At 42.1% G+C, this 12,500-nt stretch overlaps 1 protein-coding gene across 1 annotated transcript in view; it reads left to right on the plus strand.

The window, feature by feature from the left end:
• LOC119579749 (NPC intracellular cholesterol transporter 1-like) overlaps window positions 1-12,500 on the plus strand; it is a gene marked incomplete at its 5' end in the record, with an annotated part of 18,393 nt that overhangs the window by 2,046 nt on the left and 3,847 nt on the right. Inside the window, 6 exon segments of the mRNA XM_037927648.1 lie at window positions 131-233; window positions 923-1,086; window positions 2,230-2,343; window positions 2,826-2,963; window positions 5,758-5,921; window positions 11,835-11,968. Coding sequence (XP_037783576.1) covers window positions 131-233; window positions 923-1,086; window positions 2,230-2,343; window positions 2,826-2,963; window positions 5,758-5,921; window positions 11,835-11,968 — 817 coding nt within the window.

The following is a 12,500-nucleotide window of genomic DNA, read 5'->3' on the forward strand; positions in this document are numbered from 1 at the left end:
GCAACAATGCCCTCCTTATTAGTCTTTAAAACGGATTAATTCTTTCATTTCTTTCATTAACTATTAAAGACAATTTGCATTCTTCTCTGATCATCCCCATTTCCATCGTTCCCTTGCGTAAACGACGCAGCTCCCGAAGGCATCCCATGATCGCAAACCCCCAAAGAAAAGGCACAACCCTGAGTGCCACCCAGAGGCTCACCCCGGGCGCGCCTTCCCCGACAGGTGCTCCCGTTCCTGACGATGGCAGTTGCGGCCGTAGGCAACAACCTGTTCATTCCCTGGTTGCAGCAGACGTTTTGGCAGCGGGAAAAGAAGCCCCGTCAGGAGGGGGGCGAGAGCATCGAGGAACCAGGGAGGCGCCGTGTGCGTGGTGGGCAAGGGGGCGCCGCCAATGCTGCTCTCACCTGCGGCCGAGGCCCTTGCTCTTCTTCCTCGGAGGGTGGGGGGGCGGGCGAGGGGGGACGGCGAGAGAGGGGACGGGTGGGAGGAGGGAGGGAGGAGGTGGAGTGCCAGGAGGGGAAGGGTTGTGGGGAGGGGGAGGGGAGGGACGGAGGACAGGAGGAGGGGAGGGAAGGAGGAGGAGGTAGGAAGGAGGAGGAGGAGGGGCCGGGGGGGAGGGAAGGGAGGGAGGAGAAGCGCCAGTAGGGGAAGGGTGTGGGGAGGGGGGGGAGAAGGGACAGGATGGAGGGGAGGGAAGGAGGGGGAGGAGGGAACGGAAGAGAAAATAAGACTGAAAAGAGGGCCTTAGATATATGAAAAAGAGTAAATTCAAACAACGCAAACCGATATAAAAGCAGGATAGATAAAAAGACGAAAAAGTAAAATGCAGTGGCAAATGAATACCCAGTGAGAATAACAAGACACAAACAACGTAACAAGCAAACAAATGCAGCACAAGAAGACACAAAACACGTGACATAAACCAATCCCCCATTACGTCATCCTCCACCAGCTGGTCGCTCCTGGGGCGTCGGCTTCATAACCTCCTTCGGCCACCACGTCGCCTTCGCCCTCGTCCTCGGCTTCCTCCTCCAGATGACCTGCTTCGTGGCTCTCCTCGCCCTCGACGCCCGCAGGATCGAGGTCAGTGGAGGTCATTTTGAAGGACTTTGGTGGTGTTGATAGTGATGTTGATTATCATAGTTTAGTATTGAAAGAACGCGTTAGGCGGATCTTTTTGTCTGCAATATTTATGAACAAACGAGGGGGGGTGGCGTTAGCCAGCTAGGCTCCAAGAGAGGCCCCCGTGTTCTCGGAAAAAAACTGTTAAGAAATCAAATAGAAGGAATGAATGATGATAATAAAAAATTAAACGAATTAGCAACCTTATGATAGATAATGATTCATAGAGTTTATTAATCAACCAATTACAAAAAAGTAGTATACTATAAAAGTTAGAGTTAAAGTTAATGATTATTGGATAGGGAGTGAGGTTTGGGAAATGAAGGAAAAGGGGGGAAGAAAAAAAAATAATGGAAAAAAAAAAAGGAAAAATAAAAAAAAAAACAAAAAAAAAAAAAAAAAAAAGTAGGTGGGGGGAAATAAAAAAAGCAAAATTAGGAAAAAAGGGGGGGGAAACACTAGTTATTGTTATGCAAATATTTGTTTGTCTGTTTTTCTGCCTATTCTTTTTATATAAAGCACTTGTTTGTTTCGTTTTTTTTATTTTTAGCAATCAGTATTATGTGTTTTATAAATAAATAATTGATTATTAATAAATAAGCTAAATCTTCTACATTCTCACTGATACAATTCAATAATTAATAAAACTGATTATAACCTATTTTTTCTTTTATTATTCATTATCATAGGTTTAATATTATTATTATCATTATTATTATTATTATTATTATTTTATTATTGATTATATTATAGATTATTATTATTATTATTATTATTTTGTTTTAATAATAATAATAATAAAAATAATAATAATAATAATAATAATAATAATAATAATAATAATAATAATGATAATAATAATATTGTTATTATCATTATTATGTATGATATTATTTTATTACTATGATTACTCAGTATTATGGTAAATAAAACAATATTATCATTATTATTAATATTATCAATCACCATCATCCTCATCCCCATCACCATTATCATTACCATTTTTCGTATCGTTCCTATCATTATTACCATTATTATCATCATTACCATTATTAGTATCCTCACTGCTGTTGTCATTATCACCACGATCCCTCAATCTTGCAGTCACACACGTGGGACTTGTGTTGCATCATCCAAGGCGAGGCGTCTGCTGGGAGGAGGGAGTCGAACGTGTGTTACGTCATCTTCCATCAGCTGATCGGTCCTTTCATTTTTAAGGTATGATAGAGATAGATAGATAGATAGATAGATAGATAGATAGATAGATAGATAGATAGAGAGAGAGAGAGGGGGAGAGAGAGAGAGAGAGGGAGAGAGAGAAGGAGAGGGAGATGAGAGACAAGAGAGAGAGGAGAAGACGAGAGAGAAAGAGAGAGGGAGAGAGAGAGTAAAATAAGTAAATAAAAGAAACGAAAGAGAGAAAGAAATAAAAATATATGTATATACACGCATGTTTGTGTGTTTGTGTGTGTGTGTTTGTGTGTGTGTGTTTGTGTTTGTGTGTGCGTGTATCTGTGTGTTTGTGTGTGTGTTTGTGTGTGCGTGTATCTGTGTGTCTGTGTGTGTGTGTTTGTGTGTGCATGTGTGTATGTGCTTGCGTTTATTATCCCCACATTCTTCTTTTATAAAAAGGCCCTTTATCTTAGTCTTCCGCTTCTCATTCGCCATCCTTTCTCCCCCCCCCCCCTCAACGAAACAAGGACCTGATTCGCGTGGTCGTTCTTCTGCTGTTCACGGGGGCGTTCTTCGCGTCCGTGTCGTTCACGAACAGACTCGAGATCGGCATGGAGAGGAACGTGTCCGTGCCGGAGGATTCCTTCTTGCACAAGTTCTACAAGGTAAGGAGAGGGAGAGGGGGAGAAGGCGGGGGGGGGGGGGGGGGGGTAGGGTAAGAAGGGGGAGGGGGTTGGGGGGTGTCGGGGTTTGGGGCGGGTTTGGGGGTAGGGGGTTGGGGGGGGTTGGGAGTTGGCGGATTTGGGGTTTTTGGGTTTGGGGGGGATGGGTGGGGTTTGGGGTGGGGGTCGAGGGGTGGGGCTTGGGGTTGGGGGTTGGGGGTTGGGGGGATGAGAGAAGGAGGGGGGGAGGATTGCAAGATGGAAAGGAGGGAAGCGGAAGGGAAGTTGGGGGTTATTTATCTATCTATCTAAATATATATACATATATAGATAGATTGAAAGATAGAGAGATAGATTGATAGATAGATAAATAGATAGATAGATAGATAAGTAATAGATAAATAGATAAATAGAATAATAGGCAGATAAATAGATAGATGAATAGATAGATAAATAGATAGATAAATAGATATATAGATAGACAGATATGTAATTAAACCTTAAGCGGAACATAAAATGAAAGAAAGAGAGAGAGATGAGCTTCTTTCACTGATTCACGGACACAACAGCTAAGGAGGAGCAAAAAGGAACAAGGAAGGAAGGAGAGGAAGAAAGAAAAGAATTAGAAAATGAAATTGACAAAAACAGCACTAAAGGGTAACAAAAAGGAGGAGAGAAGGGGAAGAAGGTGGAGACGAAAGAAGCCAGTAAGGAAGGCCGGGGGGGAAAGAACGAAACAGGCAGAAAGAAAGGAAGGCCCGGAAGGAAAGGGAAGAGAAGGGGAAGAAAGAAAAAGAAAGAACAAGCGGGAACGGAAGAAACGACAGAGGAGAAGCAGGAAAAGGAAGAAAAAAGTAAAGACAGGAATGAAGAAAGAAGGAAAGGAATGGGACAGGCAGACAGAAAGGGAGAAAAGAATATGAAAGGAAGAAAGATAAGGAAATGTAAGGAAGGAAGGGAAGAAAGAATAGAAAGCAAAGGAAGGAAGAAAGTACAAGAAAGAATAAAAGTATAAGGAAGAAGGAAAGAAATAAGAAAGAAAGACAAGGGAAGGAGAAGAAATACCGGGAAGGAAGAAAGAAAAGAAAGAAAGGGAAAGTTAAGGAAGGAGATGAAGTGTAAGAAGAAAGAACTAAATAACGTTGCCGAATTAATGGGAAAAAGTGTGGTCATGAAGTCACTGACTCAAACTACATACATTCCACTGCAATCACGTTTTACTTCCTTTTACTTCTCAATACATACCTTCCTTAATCCCTACCTCCCTCAATTCATTCATCCATCCCTCACCTACTACCTCCCGAAATCATTCAACTTCCGTAATTCAGCCCTCAATAAACCACTCATGTACTTCATCATAAATCCATTCATACATCACAATAAATCCCACCCTAAAGTCCGTTACGCACTACAATCAATTTCCAGAACGCCATCCCTTCCATTCCATCCCTTCCTTCTTTCCTTCCTTCCATTCTAAATAAATCCCTCCATTCCGTCCTCAATACCTCAATAAATAATAACTTCTAATAAATCCATCCATTCACTCCACGCAATCCCTCAACCTTTCCCACCTACAGTAATACCTACTAATTAATTAAAAAATACAAATCCTAAAGAAATTTCATAAATACATAACTCCATGAATAAATAAAATACCTATCTTACTTCCTTCCGACATCCCTCCCTACAGCATTCCGGCCTCCCTCCCTACATTCCTCCCTCCTCCATCCCTCCAGTACCTTCCTTTTCCATCCCTCCCTCCCTTACTCCCTCCCTCCCTCCCTCACCCCTTCAATTCGGTCTTCCTTTCCTCCTTCCTTCCTATCATCCCTCCCTCCCTCCTTCCTTCTCCCATCCCTCCCTCCAGAACGTAATTCCTCCCTCACTCCCTTAAAGCCCATCCCTCACCGACCAATCCTCCCCTCCATCCTCCCCCACCCCTCCCCTTCCCTCCCTCCCTCCCTCCCCCGCCTTTCTTCCTTCCTCCCTCCCCCTCCTTCTCCCCTCCTCCCTCCCTCCCCTTCCCTTCCCCTCCTCCCTCATCCTCCCTCCCTCCCTCCCGTTCTTCCTCCCCCTCCCTCCCATTCTTCCTCCTCCCTCCCTCCTTCCCTTTCCTTCCTCCCTCCCTCCCTTCCTTCCCTCCCTCCCTCCCGTCCTTCCTTCCTTCTCCCTTCCTTCCTCCCTTCCTCCTTCCTTCTTCCCTCCCTTCCTTCCTCCCTCCCTTCCTTCCTTCCTTCATTCCTTCATTCCTTCATTCATTCATTCATTCATTCATTCATTGAAGGGTCCCTCGCCCCTTCAAATTTTCCCCTCGCTCCTATAATCTATCCCGGCATTCCACAATCCTTTCTTGAAACTTTCTTTCGAATATCCTTAAAATCACTTCCTTAAAACTTAGAATACTCCTGTCCATCCTGAAACTTCCCTTAAACTTCCGATCAGATATTCCATCTACCTCTGAGACTTCCCTTCGAATGCCCTTAAGAAGGTATCCCTAAACAACCCCTTATTGAAACCTCCCTATGAATACCCCCAAACTTCCCTGGAGCTTGCCTTAAACTTCCCACCAAGCATCCTTAAAACCCTTTACTGAAACTTCCCTTAAACTTCCCTCTGAATACCCCAAAGCATACTGAAACTTACCTTAAACTTCCCACCAAACATCCTGAAAACCTCCCTTAAATCCCCAAAAACCCACCCTGAAGCTTAACCTTAAAAAAAAAAAAAAAAAAAAAAAAAAAAAAATTCTTCCATAAATTCCCTTCGAATATCCCCCCCCCTCCTCCTCCTTCCCCAGCAACAAGACAACTTCCTCGCCGTGGGTCCTCCTGTCTACTTCACGATGACTGAAGGCTACAACTTCACTGACTTCGACGAACAGAACCTGGTGTGTCAGTTCTCAGGTTGCAGGGATGACTCGATGTTGCAAGTGATCTATGCCTCGTCGATGAAACCGGAGATGTGAGTTGTTCCTTGTTCTCTCATTCTCTCTGTCTGTTCGTCTGCCTGTTTCCCTCTCTTTTTCTCTTTCTTTCTCTCTCTTTCTCTTTCTCTCTTTCTGTCTGTCTGTTGTACTGTCGGCATGTCTGTCTGTCTGTTACTTCTCTCTTTCTCTCTCTGTCTTTCTATTCCCTTCTCGCTCTCTCTCTCATCTACTTCTCTCTCTCTCCTCTCTCTCTCTCTCTCTCTCTCTCTCTCTTCCTCTATGTCTCTCTCTGTCTATCTCTCTCATCCTCTTTATCTCTCTCTTTCTCTTCTCTTCTCGCTCTCTCTCTCGCTCTCTCTCTCGCGCTGCTCTCTCTCTCGCTCTCTCCTCTCTCATCTCTCATCTCTCTCTCTCTCTCTCTCCTCTATATCTATATATATAATATATGATATATAGATACATAGATATATATATATATATTATAGATAGATCTATATTATAGAATAGTATCTTAGAGATTGAAATAGATATATAGACATATATACAGATATATATTATATATATGATATATATATAATCTATTAGATAAACCTATATATAAAACAATATATTATATATTAATACTAATATATATATATAAATATATATAAATATATATGAATACACGAGTGTTATGATATATATATATATCATATATATATAATATATATATATATATATTATATATAGCTATATAGAATTATATATATATAAATATATAATTATACACACATGCAGATTTTCCTTTTTTTCTTTCTTTCTTTTTCGAAAACAAAAGCGTCGGAGGCGAGCAAAGTAGATGTCAATAAATCAGCACTTAGCAGTCAGATTTTTAATAAGAAATTGTAGCAACGAAATGAACACGTAAGTAAGATAACATTATAAGAAAATGATGAATATCAAGCACACAAATCAACCAAACAAACAAACGTAAGGCTATGAAAAAGTAGTTAATTATAAAACATACGATTAGACAAACAAGAAGAAATTAATGCCGATAATGTAGCGATGATAAGAAGACGAAGAGAAGAAAGAAAGGAAAAAAAGAAAAATGAGGAATTGAATAACCTCAGGATGAAATTGACGTAAGATGAAAGGAAATAAGCGTGATGAAGACCAGAATCAATGTAACAAAGAACGAATACATATGTATTGAAAATTAATCACTCGCAGGACCTACTTGGTACGGGGAAGAAAGTCTGGATTTCGCCATACTTTGCCGGGCTTCGAGATTTACGGGTAGTGGCTAGCAATGGCGCGTGTTGCAGGACTGGGACGCCGACGTAATTATCAACACCTCAGGTAATTAATCACTTACCTAAACTAGCCTAACTTGACCGATACCTAACCAATATACCCTAGCTACCGTTAAAAAACTAAACCGTTGAATAATCTAAATCTAAAACTATACTTATTTCACCTTCTCAACTTAAAACATAGCACAGCCCTAACTTGATCAGCTAACACAAACCTAACCGAGCCTAGCCAACTGCATTGCCCTAACGTAACCAGTTCAAGTCTAAGTTGTTAGGGCTTGGCACTAGCACTAGCACATAAATAAAACTAAGCTAGTGAATTGAGCAGTTAACATAGCCTAGCCTCTCCACAGCATAGCCTACCTTCACTCTCCTTTTCTCTATGTTAGTCTGTCGACCTAACTTAACTATACCTAACCTATGGTACACAAATGGTATGAATGAGAATGACTATCCTCCACAAGAACAAGATGTGGTATATTATTTCTTCATACCTTTTCTACATTTGTACCATGAATGCCTACAGTACAGTGGGGACCAAAGATTGCGGGAAAGGAGGATAGACAGAGAGAGAGAAAAAGGGATACAGCATACAGCAAAGGAAAACGCACCAAGCACACAAACACATGAAGACTGACAAAACCAGACGGACTATAAGGACACAGATTATATTAATACAGACGGTAGGTGGTATGAACGGAGCAGGATGGCAGACAAGCCAAAGATAAGCACACTGGACAGGTTCTGATCAAGATCAACAGACAAGGAGCCCCTACCCAACCCACGGGGTTTGGCCAAAAGTCCCTAACCTCTCCCCATCACCTCCCCCCCACCCAGACGCCCTTTTCCATGGAAGCCGTGGGCGACCGTGCCTCCAGCCGGACGACATTCATCTCCAGTCCGCCCGCGCCCGAGAATTTTCATGAGACACCTGGGCGATTTCTCTCGATAACCCCACGACCGGATGTGTCCCGTCGCTGGCCCATCCGTTCTCCTTCGGGGACTCCGCGAGATTCTCGAGGACCGCGCGGGATACACCTACGTCGGCGCAAAATACTTCCGTGGCTTAAAGCGCTCGCCTCGGGTCGTGTGGGATCGCACCTGCGCCCTCAGCTACGCGCAGAAGCTCGGCGGAAATTGACGTGGTTCCCTGCAGGAGAACAGCAAGTTCACGAAGGACGTCCAGGTGATACCTACAGGTGAGGCGGGGGGGGGGCGGAGGTTGGAGTTACGCCTTCCGGCCCATACTGTTGGACACACATATAAGAGTGGTATACATGAGTCAAGGCCGCGGTGTTGGGGGCGAGTGGTTAGGCATCGGATCAAGACTGTCACGACGCAAATGAGTTTCGAGGGTTCAAGTTCAACGGCCGGCGCGTATGTTCCAGGGGGCAAGGAAATTCAACTCGACTGCTACATAGCCACTGGGGTGGCCAAGCCAGCCCAAGCCAGTGGCTGGTCCCAAGCCCGGATAAATAGAGAGAATAATTACGTAAAGGTAACACCTGGCACTCCCGTGGAAAGGAACTCGGGACCTACACGACTCACTCCAAGAGCATAAAAAAAATAAAAAAATACATTAAAGTCAATCAGTCTCTCTGTCTATCTGTCTATAGATAGAGGAGATTGATAGATAGATAGATAAATAGGATGGAGAAGATAGATATTAGATAAATAGATAGATAAATAAAGAATAGAATAGATAGATAAAATATACCAAGATACCTACATATACCTGTACACAAACACACACACACACACACACACACACCACAACACACACACACACACAAACACACACACACAAACACACACACACCCCACCCACACACACACAACACACACACACACCCACACACACACACACACACACACAAAATGTGTATATATGTATTAGAATCTATATATATATTATATAATATATATAATATATCGTATATAATATATATATATATATATATATATAGTAGATATATATAGATATATAATATATATATATATATATATATATATATGTAACCATCACCTCTCACAGTTTTTTGTTTTTTTTTTTTTTTTTATGTTTTGGGAGTGAGTACGTGGTAGGGTCCCCAGTTCCTTTCCACGGAGAGTGCCGGTGTTACCTTTTAGGTAATTATTCTCTCTATTTTATCCGGGCTTGGGACCAGCACTGGCTTGGGCTGGCTTGGCCACCCAGTGGCTAGGTAGGCAGTCGAGTTGAAGTTCCTTGCCCCCTGGAACAACGCGCCGGCCGGTGACTTGAACCCTCGAACTCAGTTTGCCGTCGTGACAGTCTTGAGTCCGATGCTCTAACCACTCGGCCACCGCGGCCTTGACTGCATGTATACCACTCTTATTATGTGTGTCCACCAGTATGAGGCCGGAAGGCGTAACTCACACCTCCGCCCCCCCCCCCGCCTCACCTGTAGGGGAACACCTGGACGTCCTTCGTGAACTTGCTGTTCTCCTGCAGGAACCACGTCAAGTTCTCGCCGAGCTTCTGCGCGTAGCTGAGGGCGCAGGTGCGATCCCACGACGACCCGAGGCGAGCGCTGTAAGCCACGAAGTAGTTGGCGCCGACGTAGGGGTATCCCGCGCGGTCCTCGAGAATCTCGACGGAGTCCCCGAAGGAGACGTGGCCAGCGACGGGACACATCGAGTCGTGGGGGTTATCGGAGAGGAAATCGCCCAGGTGTCTCATGAACAGGCTCGGGCGCGGGCGGCTGGAGATGAAGTCGTCCGGCTGGAGGCACGTCGCCACGGCTTCCATGGAAAAGGCGTCTGGGGGGGGGGGAGGTGAAGGGGAGAGGTTAGGGACTTGGCCAACGTGGGTTGGGTAGGGGCGCCCTTGTCTGGTGATCTGGATCAGGAACCTGTCAGTGTGCTTATCTGTGGGCTTGTCTGCCATCTGGCTCCGTTCATACGCCAGCCTACCTGTCTGTATTATATAATCTGTGTGCCTTATAGTCAGTCTGGTTGTCAGTCTTCATGTGTTTGTGTGCTTGTGCGTTTCCTTTGCTGTATGCCTGTATGCCCCTTTTTCTCTCTCTCTGTCTATCCTCCTTTCCCGCATATCTTTGGTCCCCACTGTACTGTAGGCATTCATGTTGACAAATGTAGAAAAGGTATGAAGAAAAATTAATATACCTCTTGTATTGTGAGGATATTCATTCTCATTCATACCTTTTGTACCATAGGTTAGGTTAAGTTAAGTTAGGGTAGACAGACGAACAGAGAGAAAGAGGAGAGTGAGAGGTTAGGCTATGCTGTGATAGGCTAGGCTAGGTTAACTGCTCAATTCACTAGCTTAGTTTATTTATGGCTAGTGCTAGGCCAAGCCCTAACAACTTAGACTTGACTGGATTACGTTAGGCAATGCTAAGTTAGGCTAGGCTCGGTTAGGTTTGGTTAGGCTGAGGCAAGTTAGGGCTGGGCTAGGTTAAGTTAGAGAAGGTGAAATAAGTATAGTTTAGATTAGATTATTCACGGTTAGTTTAAGGTAAGCTAGGGTAGATTAGGTTAGGTTACGGTCAAGTTAGGCTAGTTTAAGTTAAGTGATTAATTACCTGAGGTGTTGATAAAGTTACCGTCGGCGTCCAGTCTGCAACACGCGCCAATTGCAAAGCCACTACCCGTAAAATTAAGCCATCAAAGTATCGAATAAACGTTCTTCTAGCAATAGTCTGCGAAGTGATTAATTTTCAATACATAATGGTTTTGTTCTGTTAACTTGATTATGTCTTATACCATTATTTCTTATCTTCGCAATTATTCTGATGATTCTAAATTTCTTCATTTTATATTTTTTCCTTTTCTTCTTCCTCTTCTTATCATCGTATATTTTCGATTAAACTTATATATATTTCTAATCGTATAGTTTTATAATTAACTGTATTATTTATATTATTTGTTTGGTATTTTTATATATATTTGCTTGATATATCATCATTTTCTTATAATGTTATCTTACTTATAGTTATCATTAGTTGTATAATTATATATATATTAAAAATCTATCAATTTCTGAATTTATACATACTAATGAAATCGCGATGGCGCTTTGTTTTGATAAAAAAAAAATAAAAAAAAAAATATGTAATGTATGTATAATTATATATGTATATATAATATACAATTTATTATATATATATATATATATATATATATATATATATATTATATATATACATATATAATTATACACACATGCACATATTTTCCTTTTTTTTCTTTCTTTCTTTTTATCGAAAACAAAAGCGTCGAGGCGAGCAAGTAGATGTCAATAAATCAGCAATTAGCAGTCAGATTTTTATATAAGAAATTGTAGCAACGAATGAACACGTAAGTAAGATAACATTATAAGAAAATGATGATATATCAAGCAAACAAATCAAACCAAACCAAACAAACGTAAGGCTATGAAATAAGTAAGTTAATTATAAAACTATACGATTAGACAAACAAGAAGAATTAATGCGATAATAGTAGCGATGATAAGAAGACGAAGAAGAAGAAAAGGAAAAAAAGAAAAATGAAGAATTTAGAATCACCTCAGGATGAAATTGACGAAGATGAAAGGAAATAAGCGTGATGAAGACAGAATCAAGTTAACAAGAACGAATCCATATGTATTGAAAATTAATCACTTCGCAGGACCTACTTGGCTACGGAAGCAACGTCTTGGATTTCGCCATACTTTGCCTGGCTTCGAGATTTTACGGGTAGTGGCTTTGCAATTGGCGCGTGTTGCAGACTGGACGCCGACGGTAACTTTATCAACACCTCAGGTAATTAATCACTTAACTTAAACTAGCCTAACTTGACCGTAACCTAACCTAATCTACCCTAGCTTACCTTAAACTAACCGTGAATAATCTAATCTAAACTATACTTATTTCACCTTCTCTAACTTAACCTAGCCCAGCCCTAACTTGCCTCAGCCTAACCAAACCTAACCGAGCCTAGCCTAACTTAGCATTGCCTAACGTAATCCAGTCAAGTCTAAGTTGTTAGGGCTTGGCCTAGCACTAGCCATAAATAAACTAAGCTAGTGAATTGAGCAGTTAACCTAGCCTAGCCTATCACAGCATAGCCTAACCTCTCACTCTCCTCTTTCTCTCTGTTCGTCTGTCTACCCTAACTTAACTTAACCTAACCTATGGTACAAAAGGTATGAATGAGAATGAATATCCTCACAATACAAGAGGTATATTAATTTTCTTCATACCTTTTCTACATTTGTCACACTGAATGCCTACAGTACAGTGGGACCAAAGATATGCGGGAAAGGAGGATAGACAGAGAGAGAGAAAAAGGGGC

The sequence above is a fragment of the Penaeus monodon genome, chromosome 12, assembly GCF_015228065.2.
Source record: "Penaeus monodon isolate SGIC_2016 chromosome 12, NSTDA_Pmon_1, whole genome shotgun sequence".
Taxonomy (NCBI): Eukaryota; Metazoa; Arthropoda; class Malacostraca; order Decapoda; family Penaeidae; genus Penaeus; species Penaeus monodon.